Raw genomic sequence first — 22,386 nt, 5'->3', positions numbered from 1 at the left:
CGCCACTAGGGGCAGCAGCACGCAGACTTTGCACGTCTGACGTTCTTTCCCTGGCACCTCCAGAGAGATAACTAGGAGGTGGGTGGGTGGACAGCCCTGCTCTGCCTCTGGTCACCCCCCCCCCATCTGTGCCATCTCCCCCAATGCAGGCGGAATGGGATGCAGGTGTTGCAGTACAGCCGAGATGTCAAGAAGCTGAACCTGGGCATCAGCGTCACAAATATACCGTCATCACCCACGAATGGAGAAGATGCTCATGAGGCTTTTCTAAACATCACATTCCCGCCCTCTCTGCTGCCTTCCTCTGTTCGGCCGGTGAGAGACCCCCCTCCTTTTAAATATAAAAATGAGGAGAATATATATAAAAAATTAAAAAAAACAAAAACCCAGAAACAATTATAAAGCAATAAAGTGATTCAAAAAGAAAAAAGTACACAAAACACTGTAAAGAGGAATACACACACACACACAAAGATGCCCTAATCCAGGCATAGGCAAACTTGGCCCTCCAGAAGTTTTGGGACTACAACTCCCATCATCCCTAGCTAACAGGACCAGTGGTGAGTGGCATAGAATAATAGTATTCAGCTGTTAGGTAGGTTCATCTGGCAACCTGCCTAAGGCCATCCAAAGACTGGAAAGGAGGGTTTGGATTGGGGTAAGTGGGGAAAACCTTGGACCTTCCATACACTGCCCCATCATCCTTGGCCATGGCTTGATGGGTGTCATGAATGAGCCAGCTCCCAGGGATGGTTTGCAGCCAGCTGAAGAAAGCAGCCAGGAACAGAGAGGGTTAACTGCCATGCAGGATGAGCATTGGCTAGTGCCAACTCCCCCACCCCCTTGGAATGCCGGCTGATAAGGGAATGGTGGAGAGCAGGCAAGAACGCATTCAAAGAACAAACAGGCGGGAAAGAGACAGCCTCTCAGAGAATGGGGAAGAGGCGGGAGCTGACCCACTGAGTCTGAGGTTTTGCCGAATGGGAGGGCTGCAAGATAGGAAGCAAAACAAAAGATGTATGAAGCAAAAGTTCAGTTGCTTCTGGTCATGCCGGAAGCAGTCTTCAGAAGGGTCATCTTGATTGATGATGGCGGAGGCTGTGTTAAAGGTGTCCAGAGCTATCTGTTTGCTTTGACAATAAAGCATCCTGTTTAGTTAACTATGCTCACTGTGTTATCAAGCCGGGAAATGGACTCCTGACAATGGGGCTGGTGAAAGTTGCCCCTGTCTGAGCGCAACATTTGCTGCACCACGTCGAGTCTGCTCTTGTACAGAAGTGTCAAATTGCTGACGAAATAAGGCAATATTCAGCAAGGTGGCCTTTTCTTTCTTCAGAGCGGCGCCTGCAGGTTCGAGGAGACGGTGATATGTGAGCTCGGCAACCCTTTCAAAATGGACCAGCGGGTGAGTTGTTTTGGGTCCAGGTGCTCCAGAAAGGCAAGGGTTCCGAAGTGGGAGACCCAAACTGTGATATCTCATCCAGCACAAAAGATGTGTTCAGGCCTCGGCCCCCTTAGTGACCCTTGGGACTTGGAAATAACAAAACACTGGAACCTTTGACCTGCTCCCAGCCTGCATTCACATTTAAAGCACTCTCTCGCCCACACAGAGAATCCCAGGAACGGTGGTTTGCTAAGGGGGCTGGGGAATCATAGTTCCGTGAGGGGTAAACTACATTTCTTAGAATCCTTTGAGTGGAAAGCCTTGTGCTCTAAATGGGTGTTCAATGTTTTCTCAATGTATGGTGTGGGTGTTCATATTTTCTGGGGTAAACGACAATTTCCAGGATTCTTGGCAGGAGGGGGGTGTCTTTTAAATGTATCATGTGTGCGCAGCCCCAGTGTGCCATTGAGGAAGAGCAGACATACGGTACCAAAGTCAGATCACATGTAATTATTCCTCAGGAATGATCTTTGTAGACGGGGAATATGCAGAAGAAACAATTTTGAGGAGATAAGGAAGGTGTTTGTAGAATTTGTACTGCTAAAACGGAAAGCGTTCAAACCATCGCAAGAGGTGTTGAAATTTTGGGAGGTTGGATACTTACAATGGAATGGTCTCAGTGGTGGGGTGCACATTTTTATTTTTATTTATTTATGTGGTTGTGTTTTTTTAAAGGAATGGTTTTCGTTTGTTCCTGCAACATTTTTGCACCTTACCCATCCGATTAAAAAAGCACAATAGTTAAAAACCTATCAAATCCCATCAAAGTATCACCCATCAGTGGTAACAGAGTACTATACCACACAATGGGTAAAATAAAAACATTTCCCTTTTATATTTAAAGAGTGCTGCTGAGCACGGGGTGGGGGAAAATAAATGAATATCTACTAAGAGGGAGTTCCATATGTAGGGTGTTGCTGCTGCAGTGTTAGGTTTATATCCCTTATTTGATCAGTATTTGAAATGCTGGTTCTTCTGATTTGCTTCTGCAACCTGCAGCAAAGCATGCTGGGTAACCAGCTTGTGCACTCTTGCCTCCTTTCCAGGCAGAGCTGACTATCACGTTTGAAGTTACTGGAGTTACGCTAAACACTCAAGATGTCACCGTGCAGGTGGAGCCTTCCACGTGAGTCTTCTCCCTGGAGCTAAATAGTTGTGGTTGGAAATGGGAACGTGCATCAGGAAGCCCAGTCAGTACTAGTGTACTTTGGTATAGCAGTTCGAAAGCACACCAGTGCAAGTAGATAAATAGGTACCGCCGTGGCAGGAAGGTAAACGGCGTTTCCATGAGCTCTGGTTTCCATCACAGTGTTCCATTGCTCCAGAAGTGGTTTAGTCATGCTGGCCACATGAGCCGGAAAGCTGTCTGTGGACAAACGCTGGCTCCCTCAGCCTGAATGCGAAATGAGTGCCATAACCCCATACTCGCCTTTGACTGGACTTAACCGTCCAGGGGTCCTTCACCTTTACCTTTTACTTGGGTATTGACTGAAGGGCTGCAGGGCTAGTCCACCCATGTGGCAAGGTGAGGCGACCGCCTTGGGCAGCAAAATCCACATGAGCCACACAAGGAACGCGTCGCCCACTGTTGCTCCATTGCTGTGGTGGCAGTGACGGCTTTGGTGCACTCCTTGGAGGCTGGATCTGTCACCTCCTCGGCAACCCCCAAAATACAGAAGATTCTTGGAGAATAGGAGGTGCTTCCAGTCTTCTCCTAAATGGCAGGGGGTGCCCTCTGGAGTCTCCTAGGGTCTGCACCCACCTGACATGATTCAGGGTGGGTCCCTTTCCCTGCAACAACCTTTGAGTCCCACTCCAAACATCTGGCAAGGTTGAGTTGATTCCCCGACTTGTTCCCAATGTAGCTCTTCACTCACTCCTTCTTCCCTGGTGGGTAGGATGCCATTTTGTGGTTTGCCTCAGGTGCCGCAAAGTCTTGGGCCAACCCAAGAAGGACTGGTGTGGGTAGGGACCTCTGTGTGGACTCACCCCACATGGCCTGGGGCTTCTCGCGTGACTCTACTGAGGACGGAAGGGACACTGTTTTGGTTGACTGTTAAGCATCCCATCTGAGAGGCTCCGACTGACCTCTCTGAACGATGTATTGTCTCTCATAGGATCAGCTATCAAGAAGATCTCGAACCCGTGTCGGCAGTCCTGTTGGTAGACTACACCATTGATGCTTCCCTGAGCATGTGCGTATCCACCGCAATGTTTGACGTGGGTTTAAAAAAGAAGCGATACAATCAAATCTTGGTTCTGGAACGTAATCTGTTCTGGAAGACCGTTCGACTTCCAAAACATTCGACAACCGAAAACTGAAAGCGGAAGCCTCAATACAATAGGGAAACTCAAAACGGATGCCGCGTCCGACAGTCGGCTTCTGAAAATCATTCAAAAACTGGAGCAGTTACTTCCAGGTTTTTGGTGTTCAGGAGCCAAAACGTACAATAACGGAGGCATTTGGGAACCAAGGTTTGAGTGTATACAAATGCCTCTCAAGATGAGATTGTAAAGTGGGATGTGTGTTATGCTGAGACCTCTACCTCCTTATAACAAACCCAGGGAGCTTCCAGACTGCCGCAATTACCCATGCCATCAAACTCACTTCGGACACACACACACACAAATAAGTTGTGTAGTTCTTCATCTTCCTTGATATCTGATGGGAGGGTGTTCCACAGGGCGGGTGCCACTACCAAGAAGGCCCTCTGCCACTCTGGGTGGCTCCCAACAGAATATTAAAAACACGATAAAACATCAAACATTAAAAACTTCCCTAAACAGGGCTGCCTTCAGATGTTTTCTAAAAGTCAGATAGCTGTTTATTTCCTTGACAACTGATGGGAGGGCGTTCCACAGGGCGGGCGCCACTACCAAAAAGGCCCTCTGCCTGGTTCCCTGCAGTGAGGGAACCGCTGGAAGGCCCTCAGCGCTGGACCTCAGTGTCTGGGTTGAACGATGGGGGTGGAGAAGCTCTTTCAGGTATACTGGACCGAGGCCATTTATGGCTTTAAGGTCAGCACCAACACTTTGAATTGTGCTCAGAAACGTACTGGGCACCTACTCTTGACTCTCATGGTTCCCCATATTGTTTTATGATGTTGCTTGAGTTCCCAGGATTCCACGATTAGCAGATTTGGTAGTGGAATAGGCCTGACAACAGTATAAATCTACATTGCAGACATTTCCTAAATGAATTCTAACAGGTTACACTTCCCATTGACTAAATTAGGAAAGTGTGACCCACTCATCCAAGTTGTGAACAGAGCCTGGTTCCTCACTTTGTAAACTTTTCCATCCTTCTCACCTCTCACTGTGTTCCTCTCTCCATGGCAGAGTCAACCGCTGGCTCCAGACGCATTTCAGTGGGACAGTCATGGGCGAGTCAGCCATGAAGCATGAGGAAGACGTAGGCAGCCCCATCGAATTTGACTTCCAGGTAAGGATCTTCCTTGAGAGGTGAGGCTAATACTCTTAAAAATTGAAGCATAGAATCATAAAGCTGGAAGGGACCACAAGGATCATCTAGTCCTGGAATCTCATCTTCTACCAACTGAGGTATCCCAGAATTGCTTCTGAGTCTCTTCATGGTTAAAACCCACATGGGCTTGTTTACTTGAGCTGGATTCCATAGGGGGCCATTGATCCCTTGTCTAGAAAGCAACTAAGACACAATCCAGGATTGAATCCACCCCAATGCGATTTGTTAATTTGTAGAGTTGAGAGTACAAGCACAAGACAGAGGGTTCCTGAAGGGCATGTGTGTCGGCTTATTTCTCCCAGTGCAAAATGTTAAGCCAAATATTTGAAAAGATCTCTTCCTATTTGTGCCTGAAAGAGAAGGTTGAAATGGATTCTTGACATTTCCCCCCAAATCTGTTCTTCCAAGATACTTTGGGAAGGGCAATAGATCAGTGGTTGAGAATCAGTCCTGCATGTGACCTATATAGGGCACTATATAAATTTAATAAATAGTAATAAAATAATAATAATCCTTGACATCTCCAGGTAGGGATAGGATAGACCTCAATCTGAAAACCTAGAGAATGGTTGCCAGTCAGCCTGGACTGAACTGGATTCACCAACTCAGTATAAGGCAAATTCCTATATGCTCTTATACCTTGAGCTTGATTTTTGAAACTGTTGTATTGGCACTGATTTATTACACCTTGTCTTCCCAAATATGTTTGGCTCTTTTATCTCTTATTTTGGCTGTCACTTTTGCCATTTCTGGATAGTCCATTTATTTTTGAAGCTTACCTCCTTGGTTGGTACTTCTCCTTCTTTCCATTTCTTAGTGTACAGGATTCTGGCTGGTGTTGCCACACAGACACACCAACAGTTTAACTATCTTTTTAGCTGAAATTGAATAATCTTGACACCGAGTGTGTTTTATAAACTCCTGTCCTGTCCCCACGCTTTTGCCTAGGGTTTTCTTCAGGGCGACCTCTGCTCTGCTGCTCTCCGAGTTGTCCTTCTTTGTACTGTTTCTACCACAACCTGAGGTTGAGAAGGGGCTTCAGCTTGTCACCTTGCCTTTGACTTTCAGGTGACCACGAAAGGCGAGTCTTTAGGATCCTCGGGAACAATCACGCTAGGCTTCGAATGGCCTTATGAGGCCAGCAATGGGAAATGGCTGCTGTACCCAACTCAGATCCTGGTGAAAAGGAGTGGGAACGAGAGTCGGCTCTGCGTACCCCCCGGGGAAGTCATCAACAACCGCAACCTCACAGTGAGTCTGATCTCCAGCGCGAGCCCTTTCTCCCTTCTGCATTCTCTCTCTTTTTCTTTGTACCCTTTTCAATGGGCTACACCTTCCACCTTGGCCTGCCACCATGTACTGTGTGTAGCTATTTCTACTAGCTATACCTGGGATGCAGGTGGATCTGTGGTCTAAACCAGTGAGCCTCTTGGACTTGCCGATCAGAAGGTCGGCGGTTCGAATCCCCACGACGGGGTGAGCTCCCATTGCTCTGTACCAGCTCCTGCCAACCTAGCAGTTCTAAAGCACACTAGTGCAAGTAGATAATAGATATTGCTGTGGCGGGAAGGTAAACGGCATTTCCGTGAGCTCTGGTTTCCGTCACGGTGTTCTGTTGTGCCAGAACCAGTTTAGTCATGCTGGCCACACGACCCAGAAAGCTGTCTGTGGACAAACGGCGGCTCCCTTGGCCTGTAAGCGAGATGAGTGCTGCAACCCCATAGTCACCTTTGACTGGACTTAACCGTCCAGGGATCCTTTACCTTTACTAGCTAGACCAGTGGTTCTCAAGTTGTGTTGTGCGACAGGAGAGGATAGTCTTCTTGAGCACATGCTTTTTCAGGAAGAGAAAGCTGACCAATTCTTCTCCTTTCCCAGCTACACGACTGGAGCAGGACCTCAGCACGGAGGAAGCGCGATCTGCAAACATCTCCAAAGCGTGAGCTTCCCGTCACCTTGCCAGCTTCCAAAAAAGCCAAGTCAGAAACGTTACTGGTGAGCATTTTGGCCATCTTGTGTCATTTCCACTTCTGCTCAGGAGGGCTTTTCAGGAGCAGGTATGTCCCAACCTGGAAACTATGGTTAAACAGCTTCAGAAACAAGCCATATTCTGGAGCCATTAACCATTGTTTCCTCATTTGGGCGATACAAGAAACCATGGTTAGCTGAAGACTTCCTGGTTTGTTTGCTCAGCCAGCATGAAGAGAGGAGTGAGTCAGCTGCATCCATGGGCACAAATCTTTGTCAGATCAGAACTTATTAAATCAAGTTATGACCATCCAAATCTACCCAGTGAGTGGTTGGATGGGAGTGGTACATTTTTTCAGACAGGAAATAGCTTAGTAGTTCTAGGGATCTGGGCATCCTTTTCACCTCTGGACTATTTTCAGATATAATCTTCAATTGGACTATATCCCCATGTCCTATAGGGCAACTGGGGAAAAAAATGCAAATGTTTCAGATTGTACCTAAGGAAAGGCCTCCAAATTAATAACCAGCCATTTATTCCTACACCATACCTCCAGATCATAGAATCATAGTGTTATGTATTTGGTGGGTCCTGTGTTTGCCTGAGTCTGGACTAAGGATTATGAGCCCCTCTATTCCGATTCAATACATTAGATCCAATCACAGAACATTTCAGGATTTGGGCCTCTGCCATTGGCCCTTAAACTCTAAGTCATGATTGGCAGCTTGGAAGTTTAGACAGCCAATCACGTTGGGAGTGGGAGTGGCCCAGGCCTTCAGGAATGTATATAAGCAGTTGCTTTGCCCCTGTTGTCCAGTTCTGTTAGTTCAATAAAGGTTCTTGCTGTTATCTCTGTGTGTTGCCTTGTGGGAACCCACCTACATTTCACATAGAATTGTAGAGTTGGAAAGGAACACAAGTCATGTAGCCCCGCCCCCTGCAATGCAGGAATCTTTTCCCCAATGTAGGGCTCACACCCCTGACCCTGAGATTAAGAGTCTCAACCTCTACCATCTGAGCTACTGCATTTGGTTTAGGAAGAAAGGTGGGGGGACCTAAGAGAGATGTACAAAAGTGTCCCTGGTGGTGTAGAGAGACTTGTAGTTTTCCTGGGCTGTAGCTCAATGGTGATGTTCCCAGGTCCAATCCCTGCTGTCATCTCCTGGTAGGGCTGGGATTGTCACCTGTCTGAAATATCCACCCCCCCTTTCCTTTGTTTCCAGAGCTGTTCCAAAGGAACATGTCGCTGTATCTGGTTCGAGTGCCCCTTGTGGGATGCTGCAGATGTGACAAACGTGATCATTCGTGCCCGGGTCTGGAACAGCACGTTCATTGAGGTAAACGCTTGTTCTGTCCCCTTGCAAGGATTTTCTCTGGTTAACGAGAGAGGGAATGTTCTTGTCAGGCAACTGTCCCCCCCCCCCGGCAGTTGATAAGAGATCAAATGAAAGAACGCCTTACCAGTTAGAATCTTTAATAATCACAGCTAGAGAACAAAGACCTCCCAGAAATGGCGGTGCTCCCAATTAAGGATCACACTCCCCCCATCCCTATTAATCTATGTCACTTCTATGTCTTGTAATCTGAGTTTGTAGCCTCTGCACTTTTTGTTCTGACACTTTCTGAGCTCTCTGAGAGTTTGGAGGAGGCGGGTGGATTCTGTCCAGAGAATGTGAATCTGTTAACTCTCTCTCTCCCAGTCTTTCTTCTCCTAGCTGTTCCCCATCCAGTATTTCCCAGCTTCTGCCTTCTGAACTATGCCCCTCTGCAAACCACTGTTCCAAATCTATACTGTCCTCCTGCTCCTGGGAATATTCAGGATCAGGATCAGGGGAGGGGGAGATTCCCACTATTCTTCCTCAGTGCAGCCCTCCTCTTCATGGTCCCTGACAGTTCTGGAACATTCCAGAACATCCACTTTGTGCAATTTAAAATGGGTGAAAAGGCATCCTTCTCCCTAGTACAACAAACCCACTATGAAAAAACACACAAACTGAGACTTGTTGTGGCTTGGAAAGTGACTGGGATGAACGAATGATGGGATGGGAAGATTCATAAAAGCAAATCGGGTTGAATGCAGGACGGATGCTGGTTGCCGTATAACTGCCCTGTAAACAAACCGAAACAAATTTCTCAATAACGACAGAATGTAATCTAACCTCCAAGTGAGCTGTTTGTCAGCAAATCAGGATGTTCAATGAAAGGGTCTCTCATTCGAAGGCATCTTCCTGTGTTCAGTGAGTGGGAGTACATTGAAAAAAGAGTTTATGTTGCTGCTTTTTGATACGCCCGCTCTTTCCTATCCACCCCATGGAAATGTAGGACTACAACAACTTTGACCGCGTGAAGGTGGATGGGAAAGCCACGCTGTTTCTCAGGACAAACTCCTCCACCATCAACATGAAAAACGACACTGTGTGGGTGAGTGAGACTGGATTTGTTGGGTGAAGAAACTTCAGAAACTCCCGAGGGCCAACTATCAGTCCCAGTGGAAGGCCTCCCAGTCGCCATTCCTTTCTCTCTCCCAGTTAAACTCCCATAATTAGCAAACTCCGTCAGCTCTTCTTGAGCAGCAGCTTTGTTAATTCAAATTAAATCGATTTATTTTCAAAGTAAAGCTGCCCTCACATCCTCATCTGTAAACTCAGGCCTAGGCATGGGATGGTTTGCCCAATGTTGATGAATTAATCAACCCAGATGAGAATACGAGGCCCGAGCTAGGAGCATTTGAACCCCACTGTCTACCTCAGGTGTGGCCATGTTGATCTCCACACAACAGGTCTATGACGTTTTAGGGGGTGAAACTTAATTTTTGCACATTTCTTCAGTGGGGATGGGAACCTTAAAAATATATTTTTGGGCGTGAGGAATTCAAATCTGCCATTGTTTTTATGACTGGACAACAATCAGCTTGGTAAATCAACATTTGATGAAGGAGCACGTGAACTGCTCTCTTTCCCCTTCTGACAATTCAGGTAATGCTAAATAATAACAGTACAGTAATAAATAATAATATCAGTACAGTGGTACCTCAGGTTACATACACTTCAGGTTACAGACTCCGCTAACCCAGAAATATTACCTCAGGTTAAGAACTTTGCTTCAGGATGAGAACAGAAATCGTGCTCTAGCGACGCGGTGGCAGCAGGAGGCCCCATTAGCTAAAGTGGTGCTTCAGGTTAAGAACAGTTTCAGGTTAAGAACGGACCTCCAGAACGAATTAAGTACTTAACCCAAGGTACCACTGTACATCATATAACTGCAAGTACTTGGCAATCATTTTTTTTAATGATTTCTGTGCAACTTGACACACATTTTACTTACCAAGCAAAAGTAAATTATACTCATTTAAACCAAAATACCTTTCGAATTCCCAAGTCACGTTACACCCCTCGTTTGGGGAAGTTGAAAGTTGAAAAATTCAGCGCTGAGTCAGTGTCCCCTCCATTCTGCCCTTCCTCCCTTGAGGCAAACCCATCTCTCCCCTTTTTTCCCCCTTCCTTCAGTTCTCGGTGACCATCGACTCTGAGCTGATCGAGGAGCAACCAACCGAGATTGAGCTCTGGCTGGTGCTGGTTGCTGTGGCAGCCGGACTTCTGCTTTTGGGCGTCATCGTCTTACTGCTGTGGAAGGTGAGAAGAGGAGGTTTTTTGAAATTGGGGAGCAAGGGTTGACAGGCTAGAAACAGCAACTCCTTCCTTTCCTCTCTCTTGGCCCCCATATTTGTAGAGAGACACTCTCAAAACTGCTTCTGCAAAGCCAACCCGGGCCGCACAAAAGAGAAGAAATCACGCAGCAACCCACACAATTTTCTGTGGCAAGCTCAAATGCCTTAGCAGTATTTTCGGGGCTGATATAAATATGCTATAGGCGGGCTGGCCTCGCTGGAGAACAAAATGTTCAGGCATTCAGCCATCGCAGAAAAAAACAAACAAACTAGCCAAGCCAGTTTGAAATGGACCAGGCAGGAAGTTAACTGCTTCCCGCCCCAGCTTTATCCAGAAGTGATGTAATCTGCTCTGACTTGGGTGCTTGCATTTACCTGGTGCAGTTAATATTGGAGAACAGCCAAGCAGCTCATTGTATCTGTGGGATGCTTGCTATAGCCCTTTTTGTCACCATAGAGAAACCGGTTGGACTGGGAGGAAAACTATATTTAGAACCTGATTAACCAAGGCATGAGCTGAGTATTTGGGATCCTTTGGTGCATACCTCAAGATAAGATGATAACAGTAGTCATCTGTATTATGGTCGGTCCTTCACCAACTCATTGAGAGATTAGATAGATAGATAGATAGATAGATAGATAGATAGACAGATGATAGATATGATTTTTAAAAATATAAACATACGGCAAAAAACAATTCAAGATCCAAATATCAAGATTGCTCTGAATATCTTAACTTCCCCCCATCCCCTCCATGGGTCCTAGTGGTAATATTTACAACTGCATATCAATACTATCCAAGTTTTATCCTTCCAAATTATCCATACTTTCGTTAGTTTACAAGTGTGGTTAAAATCCTGCTAATGTTTTAACCTGCTTACAATGATCTTGTAAATAGATTGTAAACTTTTCCCATTTTTTAAAAAGTTCTTGTCCTCTTGATTTCTGAGCTTCCCAGTTAATTTTGCCATTTCAGCATAGTCCATCAACTTGGTTTGCCATTCTCCTCTGGTCGGGGTTGTTTCTTCCTTCCATCTCTGGGCTAATAGCATCCATGCGGCTGTAGTTGCATACATAAACAGTCTTTTTTGGTCCTTTGTTATCTCGGTACCTGTAATTCCTAATAAGAAGGCTTCTGGTTTTTTAACAAAAGTTATTTTAAATATTTTTTTCATTTCATTATATATCATCTCCCAGATTTTTTTTTTATTATTTTACACGCCCACCACATATAATAGGTACCGTCTTTTTCTTTACATGTCCAGTGGGTATTTGAACTTGTTCTTAAGCAGTTTACTTCATTGTTGCTTGGAGCATGCTGTGTACTGCCTGTGTGCCTGACCCTTTTTAGAAATCCCTTAGTTGTTGGCATCCGTCTGTCTCAGGAGACAATGGAGTGCACCTCCAGGGGTGAAGTCAAACTGCTGCATTAGCAGTACCAAAATGACCTTCCCGGGGCGCAAGCCTAAATTGGTCTGTTTTTCCAGAGCAATTCCAACCATTACCTTGTCATTGAGGGAATGTGTGTTTTCAAGCCTCCCTCTGCTTGTATTGGTTCCCAGAAAGAAAGAAAAAAGGATTCATACCACCTGTTCCTAGAGTACCAAATGCAGATTAAAAATGTGGAGACAGTCATGGCTTGCAGAGCACTTCCAAAGCTAAGTCTCCACTAGTTCTGTGTTGCATTCCAACTCCCAGAAATAACTGGCCATATTCAAGTGGGGAGTTTCACCAGCCCAGCTGAAGTGGCAAAAAGCATCTCATTTACTCTAGTGACAATTGAACACAGGAAAACAACCACCGCCCGAGAGGATGTTTTCCTGCTCCTCCCTATAGCTTAATATCTTTGTGTGCTGCAAATTCAGCATCCAAGATGCTCAAAATATAGAAGGTGAATCCTGGAAGTGTTCTCCAACTGTGGTTGCCTGTATTGGCTGCTGGGGAAAGCTCTCCTCCGGAAGATCACTACAGGCAAGATGGGTCATGAATATACCTGCACCTTTCTTAAGAGGGTAGCATGGAAGTTGACCTTTGGTTCTGTGCAGGTGAATGCAAGGGAACGCTTGAAGTTTTGACCACTGCGTGTGGCATCCTTGGGGCACCAGATTCGCCATTTTCTCAGTGGTGTCGGCCCACTTATCAATTCTGCTTGATATTTTTTTTGCCTTGGAATTGTAGCCTTGCGGAGGAGCCCACAGCAGCCCCAGATTGTGTGCATTTGGCAACCCCCAAAACTATCACTCTTGGCGTCTGACAATAAAAGGAGACCAATCCCATCTGCATGTTGAAAGTTATATCCTTTGCAACAAAGGGGCTGGAACGCATGAGCTGGTCGTCTCCCCAACCCATTGTGCATTGTTTCCTTGTTGTGCTTGACCTCTGACCCCCTGCTTCCTCATAGTGCGGCTTCTTCCGGCGGGCAAGCACACGAGCCATGTACGAGGCCAAGGGCCAGAAAGCCATGATGAAGATCCAGCCATCTGAAACTAAGCGGCTGACCGACAGCTACTAGCTCCTGTCTCAGGGGGAGGGGAAACTGCCCACCCCTTTGCCCTGTCTCTTGGTAAATCAAGCTCTTGCAGCAGGTCTACTCCTCTTGTTCACTGTCTCTGTCAACCTCTCCACTTCTTAATCCTTCCCACAAGACCCTGGCGTTGAGAGCTGTCTCCTAGTGCTGGTTCAGGGAAAGTGAACTTTACACTGTTTGAGTTACAGTCAAACCTCGGTTCTCGAACAGCACCGTTTTCGAACGTTTTGGCTCCCGAACGGTGAAAACATGGAAGTAAATGCTCCGGTTTTCGAACGTTTTTTGGAACCCAAACGTCCAACGCAGTTTGAGTGCAGGAAGCTCTTGCGACCAATCGGAAGCCGTGCCTTGGTTGTCAAACATTTCGGAAGTCGAACGGGCTTCCTGAATGGATTACGTTTGACAACCAAAGTTTGACTGTATATGGGACTAAGCGCTGGCCCATTTAAATGAACGGACCAACTTACGTCCGCTCCACTCACGGAGCACAACTAATAACCACAATAATCACTATTCTTAGCCACTCCCCACCTGGGGGCAAGTGGGGCTGTGCTGCACCTCCTGCCCACCCGCACAGGGGGGAGCCCAGTTGGCCAAAGTGGCCCTTGTCAGATGAATCCCTTGCCCATCTCCCTCCATCCACTCTTCCTCACAGTTTGGGGAGTGCACCTAGCAGCCAGGCCAAGCTGGGGCCCAGAGACCCCCGGCGGTTGGCAGGGAAGAATTGGGAGCTGGGAACAGCAACCCCCCTGATGTGTCTGGGCAGGATGGGTGTAGGGGTGCCTGGTTCGCGCCCCTTCAAAATTGTGTGCCAGGGGCTACAGCCCCCTTGGCCGCCCACTACACTATGCCCCTGTATGGGGAGGAATGGTTAAGCATCCCCACCACACCTCTGCTGCTCTGATCAAATTCAGAGATGCCCCTGCCTCTTTTTAAAGCTTTTTTTAAAAGGAAATCTGATTATGACTCTCCTGTGTGACTGGGCCCTAAGCCTTGGCTTTATTCCAATGAGCTACTATGGGTGCTCCTGCTTCAGAGCCCTCTTTTGGCGCAGGAGGAAATGCAGGTGTGCAACACGGAGCTTTGCGATTGGGAGGTAGTACAAAGCCCCTAGATTGGCTGTGCCCAGTAGGAAAGCCAAGAACCTACCCTTGTTGTCTATGGGGCAGAGAATTCTGCCTGTTCCTTTCCCACCTCCCAACTCTGACTATCGAAGGCAAGGACCCTGAGATAAGAGTCTGGATTTGCAGGTGGCAGAGAAGCACATCTGGCCTCAGCCCTTGTCCAGACATTTCTCTCAGCATCCAACATCTGAGGTGTCCAGATTTCCAAAACCAGCCCTCTCAACACCAGTTAGCACCAGGCACTGCACGCCCTCCCTCTCTTAGTTGTCTTCAAGGCATGTTCCTCACACATTGCGCTTAATGCTCTCCCCCAGGTGTCTCCAGGTGTCATGTCTGCTGGCCTCTTTGTTTTACCTGTCCGTCTCACTAACCCAAATGTGTTTCTTTTCCTAGGCTTTAAGAACCACCTATGTTTCAGGTGGCTTCTGAGGTGGCACCTCCTCACTCTGACAAGGGACTTTCCTCTTTCTCTCTCTTTACCCTCAATTTTCTTTCCGTTCACTAGGCCATTCATTCCAAGTGACCGTTCTGAGGTGGTGCTGAGTTGGCGACACTGGCAGGAGTTGACTTTGATACAGGAGAATGCTCTAATACAGGATTTCCCAAATCTTGGGTCTCTAGATGTTTTTGGACTACAACTCCCATCATCCCTAGCTAGCAGGACCAGTGGTCATGGATGATGGAAATTGTAGTCCAGAAACAGCTGGAGACCCAAGTTTGGGAAACCGTGCTCTAATATATACCCAGATTGGTAGCTCACCCTCACATATTTTGAGTTGCTACACACACACACACGCAGTTTTGCTATAGAATCATGGCAGGTGTCAAAGATCAGTGGCAGTTCCCGGTATTAAACCATTTAATCCATTGTGCCTTCGCCACACCACCGCTGAAGGACAACATAAAAAAGAATTAGCAAAACTTTGAACCAAGTTTCGAACTAATTTTGAACCAACCTTTTGGTTGCCGAGTCACCATTTTGTTGGCTCTCACTCAGAAAACAACATGGCGGGCCACATCACTGCCGCCTTTTCCTCCCCAAGCTGCAAAAATAGTCTTACCTTAGGGCTGTCTATGGTAGACAACTACTCCTAACACATGAGAGGGGATAATGAGATCATTCTTTTTCTCAATTTCAATTGAAGCTGGTTTAGAGGTAAAAAAGGGTAAAGGACCCCTGGATGGTTAAGTCCAGTCAAAGGCGACTATGGGGTTGTGGTGCTCATCTCGCTATCAGGCCGAGGGAGCCAGCGTTTGTCCACAGACAGCTTTCCGGGTCATGCGGCCAGCATGAATAAACCGCTTCTGATGTAACAGGACACTGTGACAGAAACCAGAGTGCATGGAAACGCCGTTTACCTTCCCGCCGTAGTGGTACCTATCTATTTACCTGCACTGTCGTGCTTTTGAACTGCTAGGTTGGCAGGAGCTGGGACAGAGCAACGGGAGCTCACCCTGTCGCGGCGATTTGAACCGCTGACCTTCTGATCGGCAAGCCCAAGAGGCTCAGTGGTTTAAACCACAGCATCACCTATGTCTGGGGCATAGCTGTCAACTTTTCCCTTTTCTTGCAAGGAATCCTATTCGGAATAAGGGAATTTCCCTTAAAAAAAGGGAAAAGTTGACAGCTATGGTTTGGGGCCGAGGTTTGGTTTGGGGCAGAGGGACACATCAAAATGCAACCTTTCATAAGAACCGACAAAATAGAAACAGGTTGTGGTGAATACTGTGTGCACACGACTTCCCAAACCACGGGAGGCAGAGTAGAGTGTGTACAAAACCCTAGTTTCTCCATTTTGGAAACTGATTTCGAGCCTTTTCAGCCTTTCAGCCGCCACAGGAAACTGGTCCGATGAACTGGCCTTCTCCGCTACCTCCCCGCTACCCTCTCGCCTTCTCTTTCGCCTTGCCTGTACTCTCCATAGTGTCCCTTGGCTTAAATCCCCAACTTCGGTCAACGTGTCCCGCCACTAATGCATCTCTGTCCCCCTCCCTCTCTCCCTGCACAGTGCAACTTTTTCAAGCGGACCCGCTACTACCGAATCATGCCCAAATACCACGCCATCCGGATCCGGCAGGAGGAGCGCTACCAGCCGGCCGGCGGCTTCCTGGCTCCGAGGCACAAGAAGCAGTGGGTCACAAGCTGGCAGGAGACGGGGCGTTACTACTGATGCTTGACTTCCTCTCCCCCACCCCTTCCACCCTCGCCAGCTGCTTCACTCCCTTCTGGACTTGAACCAACAACAAAACTGCTATTGAAACCCTAAGTTACGTGACCCAGGTCGGTGACCACGACCCAAGAGCTTTCTCTGGACGCAGCGAACATAGGGAGGGGATGTTCTCTGCTGGGATGAGGGATGGAGAAGCTTTTTCAGTCTTTGTGGGGCAGCCTGGTGGGGCCCGAGGCAAAAAATGGACAGAGCGACAGGTGCGATTCTCACCTTTGTGCAACAGGCTGTGTTCCAGCCACGCAAAAGCTGGAGGCCTCCTAACTCTCCATCCTGGTTCAAGGACATCTGCCAGCTAGGAAAGGGACTGAGGAGATGAGGGAGGCTGTGTCCCGGTGAAAGTCTGGAGGGGTCTGCATTTGGCACCTGGGCTTGAGTCCCTTTACCCTCACCCCCCTGAAATACAAAGCTCAAAGGGGCAGCTTTTTCACTTACACCAGTTATTTATTTCCCCACCCACAACCACCACCACCAGGGTCCTGAGGCTTGCATTTCTGTGAGGTATGACAATCAGCTTAGCTTCATTCTGGACAGATCGACCCAAGTCAGCTGTGTTGAAGTTGTCTTGGTGACCGAAACACAAAGACATCTCTCTCTCTCTCTCTCCCAGCTGTGGCTTCTCAGATGCCATTGTTGTTTCACACGACCACTGCTTCTTGCATTTACACTCCGCTTTCCCTCCGGAAGGGACGCGGGTGGCGCTGTGGGTTAAACCACAAAGCCTAGGACTTGCCGATCAGAAGGTCGGCGGTTCGAACCTCGCGACAAGGTGAGCTCCCGTTGCTCTGTCCCTGCTCCTGCCAACCTAGCAGTTCGAAAGCACGTCAAAGTGCAAGTAGATAAATAGGTACTGCTCTGGCGGGAAGGTAAACAGCGTTTCCGTGCACTGCTCTGGTTTGCCAGAAGTGGCTTAGTCGTGCTGGCCACATGACCCGGAAGCTGAACGCCGGCTCCCTTGGCCAATAAAGCGAGATGAGTGCCGCAACCCCAAAGTCGGTCAAGACTGGACCTAATGGCCAGGGGTCCCTTTACCTTTAGCTTCCCTCCAGAAGGCACGGAGCAATTTCCAAACGGCTCTTAGTCCACCTCCCATCAGAGGTGTACCTAGGGGTTGGTGAAAGCAGCCCCCACCAGGAATGCAGGCCCAGGGTCCCCCCGCAAAAACCACCTATGAGACTAGACTGTGTGACATATATGTGACGCACTGCCACTGTTGCAGTGAGATCAAACGCAGGAGAAGATCCCCATGCTTCATGCACTGTAGAACAAAGGCTTACGATTATTATTATTATTATTGCCTTTCCTCCTCGCTTTGTCCTCACTCCAGACGCTTTTGAGTACATGGGTTTCTAAAATGTAGCAATTTCTAATGTGGCAATTGCTTTAAAGTGATTTCTTTTTTTCTTGTGGGGGGAGTGGATACGCCGACACAACTCCTTGTCGAGGGCGCAAGGGGTCCCAGGTACGCTTCTCCCTCCCATCCCAGCAGCTTACAGAGTCATGCCAGCTTAGTGGCGAGACCGTCTCATAGAATCGTAGAATTGGGACTCTGGGGGGTCATCTAGTCCAACCCCCTTCCAGTGCAGGAATCTTTTGCCCAGTGTGGGGCCCTGAGATTGAGTATCTTGTGCTCTACCAACTGGGCAACCATAAGGTTCCTCTTATGCAGACGTTGGAAACATAGGAAGCTGCCTTGTATTGAGTCAGATCCTCGGTCTATCTAGGTCTGTATTGTCTACACTGACTGGCAGCAGCTGCCCAGAGTTTCAGAGAAGCGTCTTTCTCAGCTGCACCTGGAGGTGAGGTTTGAACCAGGCACCTTCTTCCAACACTTGTGCAAAACCTCTTGTGTATGGACAGTCACATGTGCAATGGTGTGAGTTAGCTTGGCTAATGCAGATGCGAACAAGCAAGCTTTCATGTACTTTTCGCCGATAGCATTATCTTTGATGTTTACACTTTCTTTCTCCTCCCCCTTTGGTTCATTTTTTTATGGCTGACAAACCAGGGATTCCGACATCCTTTCTTTGGGGCCTTGCTAAAGATGACACCCATCTATCTTAATTCTCTTCCCTCCGACACATGCACCCAGGGCCTTGTTATAGACATTACACTGAACGCAAGCCATCTCGGCACATGTACAAGTGTTTGTGTGAAAGACTGGACACAACTTGTTGATTTGTACAGCTCAGCTGTTGCACGCATAGGCTGCAGGGGGGTGCCAAGTTGAATACAATATTGTGGGCGCCCAGGTAAGCCCCACCCTGCATAATTGATCATATGATCATATGCACACACCTCATTTGAATGGGAATGCCAATCAACTTTGCAGGGGCCCAGCCCCCCATATATTTTATTGTGGGGACCGAAGCCCCCACAGCCCCTAGGAATTGGCTCCAATGATAGACTTACAGTACACTTACTGAATTTGAGTAACTATGAATGTACAAATCAGCTACTTACATACACCGATTGTACACTTGTTGGATGTAATGTGGGAACATCCCTAGACTAAGCATAATTTGGAGAGAAGTTTGAACGGACTTCAGTCCCTGTGCTATGGCTTCAGCTGCCTCCTTCCCCAACTCCATATTGCTATACTGCAAAAACACTGGATGTATTGCCACTGGAGCTCTGACCATGCCAAAAACTACTGATCCTTTTTTAATCACTGTGTCGTTTCTTGTATCCCCTCCACGATTCTTTGGAGGGAGAGAAAGTGGTTTTTACTACTTACTGCAGTCCAGCTTCTTAAGGAGCACAAAGGAGACTCCTGAGCTTGAAATGCGGGGAGTGGGCAGAAATATTATGATTCCTTTCGAAACCCCTTTCTGCTCATTCTGTCGGAAAAGATGTGAAGCCACTTTCTGCACTTTGGGGAATGCCAGGGCAGGCTTTGTGTCTGAGGAGGCCCTCTTTGGTGGGTTCTCTCCTCGATCTGCGAGCCCCAGTTGGCTTACCTCTGGGGCAGGGATTGTTCTCAAGCCAGCGGACCAGATCCTGGGTTCCCCCACTCCCGCCAACCCACTCAGACAGGTGGGTGAGGCCACTTACCTGTCAGTCACCAGATATCACCATGGCATCAGGTGACCCGTTTTTCGCAGTGTGGCTTGTGTTCGAGTTACATTGCCGAGGAAAACCCAAGCCGGGCTTGACGTCACAGCTGATCAGCTGGTTTCAAGTCATGCTTCCCACAGGGATCTGTGCTGTGGAGTTCAGGCTTGATCAGTAGCACCTAGCAAGCCCCGCAGCAAAGCTCATCCCAGTGCGCTTGAAGTCAGCACCTGCCAGCTGATCGGCGCTGGGAGCAAACACCCCTTGCTAAGGAGCTACTGGGAGCACACTTCAATGCCCCTCTATTATGTTCTCAGGGGTGCGGCTGGTGGGCATAGTTTGGGGGTCAAATTGGGACCCAAGCTGGACCTAGTTAGGCCCAGGAAGTTGCCCACTCCTAGTTTACTTCTGGGCGACTGTGCTACAAGTAATATGGGGAGCTGGGCCTAGCCACCCACTTAATTCCTCACAGTGCCCCACAGGAACACAATGCCATGAATATTATGTGAAGTGTAAATGGTAACTAGAGCTGCTTTGAGCGCCTGGGCAGGTTTTTTGTTTAATGAAGAGTTCCAGAGGAAGTTGTCATTCATGGGCCCTACTGAGGCGCTATCTGCCCCAGGATGCTGGTGGTCTTGGCCTAAACAATTGGCCCTGGAAGGTGTGTTAGTAATAAGGGTGTCTCTCTCTCCCAAAACTGACCAGCTGCAGCCAGTTCATGGGGATGGGGTGTTTATGAATGCCAAGAATGGGCAGGCTTAAAGCTCCCGTTTCAGACATTACTCAGTGCTCAGGAGAAGGGATGGGATGGTAGGGACAGCCTGCATTTCAGTGGAATACAGCAAGGCAGAACAAGACTTGCTCCCCGCTTCTCCCCCACTGCCCAGCCGCCATTTTGAATCCTGAGGAAAAGTTGGCCTCGTATGCTCCACGTTCTGCATCAGAAAGGGGCGGGGTTTGAGGGCAACTGCTTCTGCGATTGGGCAGCACAGCCGCCCGTCTTGCCAAGAAGTAGGTGCCCATGGGAGTTCAGTCCGCGATGCTTTCATTTCAAAATGTCCCTTGCCCGTGTCTGACTCGGAGAACTTACTGAAGCTGGATTTGGGGTTCTTTATAAAAGCATGTTTCCATTTTCAGGTTTCATATCTAAATATCCAAAGTGTTGACCTGTTCGTAAGACACAGTTCCTCACTGTTTTACAAGTGTGGTTGGAACCAAAGGACACTACTGATCTGGGCTGCAAAAAAGGGGGAGAGAAAATCTGAAATATCCCCTTCCACACATCACAGTTAAGGAAACTACGGTTGGGTTGAATATCAGAGAATGAGCACACCCCCTCTGCCCTCTGCCCACCCTCATTTCCCAGCTGTATATTAAATTATTAAGAATGTACTTAACTATAGCTATGTGTATATAAATATATATATATATATTTGTTGCTCACTGGAATTTACCACTGTTTATGGTACTGGAGGTCTGGAATCATTGTGCCTTGGTTGTAAATAAGCTTGAGTGGCTATTTTATTTTATGAATAAAAAAATGACTCTGATTTGTAACTTGCGGCTTCCGGTTTTTGTTTTAATTTAATGAATGAGAATCCCCAAGCTCACTTCAGCAGCCTCTGATTTATGTTTGCGCATTCAAAGGAAGGCAGAGTTTGCTGAAAAAGTGTGGCTTTGCTGGCGATGGCTCGAGGTACACAGAAGTATTCCATGAACGCAGGATAGCACCCCTGTCTTGAGTTGATCGCCTCTAAACTGGGGCTCCCAGTGAGAAGGCAATTTGGACAAAGGGCTTAGCCAATCCGTATAGCCCAGCCAACACACCCAGATCAAATAGAACCAGGGTAAACAATCCTGGCTCTCCCTGTACATCTGGGAAATGGTAATGGTCTTTACCACATAGGTAAAAAAAAAGGTAAAGGACACCTGGACAGTTAAGTCCAGTCAAAGGCAACTATGGGGTTGCAGAGCTCATCTTGCTTCCAGGCCGAGGCAGCCAGCATTTGTCCACAGACAGCTTTCTGGGTCATGTGGCCAGCATGACTAAACCGCTTCTGGCACAACGGGACACTATGACAGAAACCAGAGCGCACGGAAACGCTGTTTACCTTCCTGATAGAGTACATAATTATCTACCTGCACTGGCATGCTTTCGAACTGCTAGGTTGGCAGGAGCTGGGGCAGAGCAACGGGAGCTCACCCCATCGCGGGGATTCGAACCGCGACCTTCTGATCAGCAAGTCCTAGGCTCTGTGGTTTAGACCACAGCGCCACCCACGTCCCTTTAGCACTTAAGCCTGTGTGTCTCTCATTTTCATAGCTTCAACTTTTCCCTTTTCTTGTGAGGAATCTTATTGGGAATAAGGAAATTTCCCTTAAAAAAAGGAAAATGTTGACAGCTATGCATTTTAGATATCGGTGCATAGTATCTAAAAAGCTCTCTTGGGCCCCCCAAAAACATTTAAATGAAAAATAACTGGATGTACGGGACACGGGTGGCGCTGTGGGTTAAACCAGAGCCTAGGACTTGCTGATCAGAAGGTCGGCGGTTTGAATCCCCACGATGGGGTGAGCTCCCGTTGCTCAGTCCCTGTTCCTGCCAACCTAGCAGTTCGAAAGCACGTCAAAGTGCAAGTAGATAAATAGGTACCGCTCCGGCGGGAAGGTAAACAGCGTTTCCATGTGCTGCTCTGGTTCGCCAGAAGCGGCTTAGTCATGCTGGCCACATGACCTGGAAGCTGTGCGCCAGCTCCCTCGGCCAATAAAGCGAGATGAGCGCCGTAACCCCAGAGTCGGCCACGACTGGACCTAATGGTCAGGGGTCCCTTTACCTAACTGGATGTACATTTTCAAAATATAAGATAAAAAACAAGTAAAATAAAACCT

At 47.8% G+C, this 22,386-nt stretch overlaps 1 protein-coding gene across 3 annotated transcripts in view; it reads left to right on the top strand.

Annotated features, from left to right (window-relative positions):
• Nucleotides 1-22,386, top strand: part of ITGA3 (integrin subunit alpha 3) — a 138,504-nt gene that overhangs the window by 64,953 nt on the left and 51,165 nt on the right. The window contains exons 15-26 of one of the 3 annotated variants that reach the window (XR_013832409.1): nt 150-315; nt 1,337-1,405; nt 2,491-2,570; nt 3,562-3,639; nt 4,784-4,886; nt 5,997-6,179; nt 6,807-6,923; nt 8,121-8,234; nt 9,220-9,318; nt 10,404-10,529; nt 12,966-13,127; nt 16,225-16,364. Coding sequence is in view for 1 of the 3 variants with exons in the window: in XM_079949328.1 (XP_079805454.1) it covers nt 150-315; nt 1,337-1,405; nt 2,491-2,570; nt 3,562-3,639; nt 4,784-4,886; nt 5,997-6,179; nt 6,807-6,923; nt 8,121-8,234; nt 9,220-9,318; nt 10,404-10,529; nt 16,225-16,386 (1,297 nt within the window). In the remaining 2 variants the exon portion in view is untranslated. Of the gene's footprint in view, nt 1-149; nt 316-1,336; nt 1,406-2,490; nt 2,571-3,561; nt 3,640-4,783; nt 4,887-5,996; nt 6,180-6,806; nt 6,924-8,120; nt 8,235-9,219; nt 9,319-10,403; nt 10,530-12,965; nt 13,128-16,224; nt 21,055-22,386 lie in introns of those variants that run through there. The other 2 variants (XR_013832408.1, XM_079949328.1) reach the window with 2 other exon arrangements.

The sequence above is a fragment of the Podarcis cretensis genome, assembly GCF_951804945.1.
Source record: "Podarcis cretensis genome assembly, chromosome: 13".
NCBI classification, from domain to species: domain Eukaryota; kingdom Metazoa; phylum Chordata; class Lepidosauria; order Squamata; family Lacertidae; genus Podarcis; species Podarcis cretensis.
This window is presented reverse-complemented; position numbering and strand designations above follow the sequence as displayed.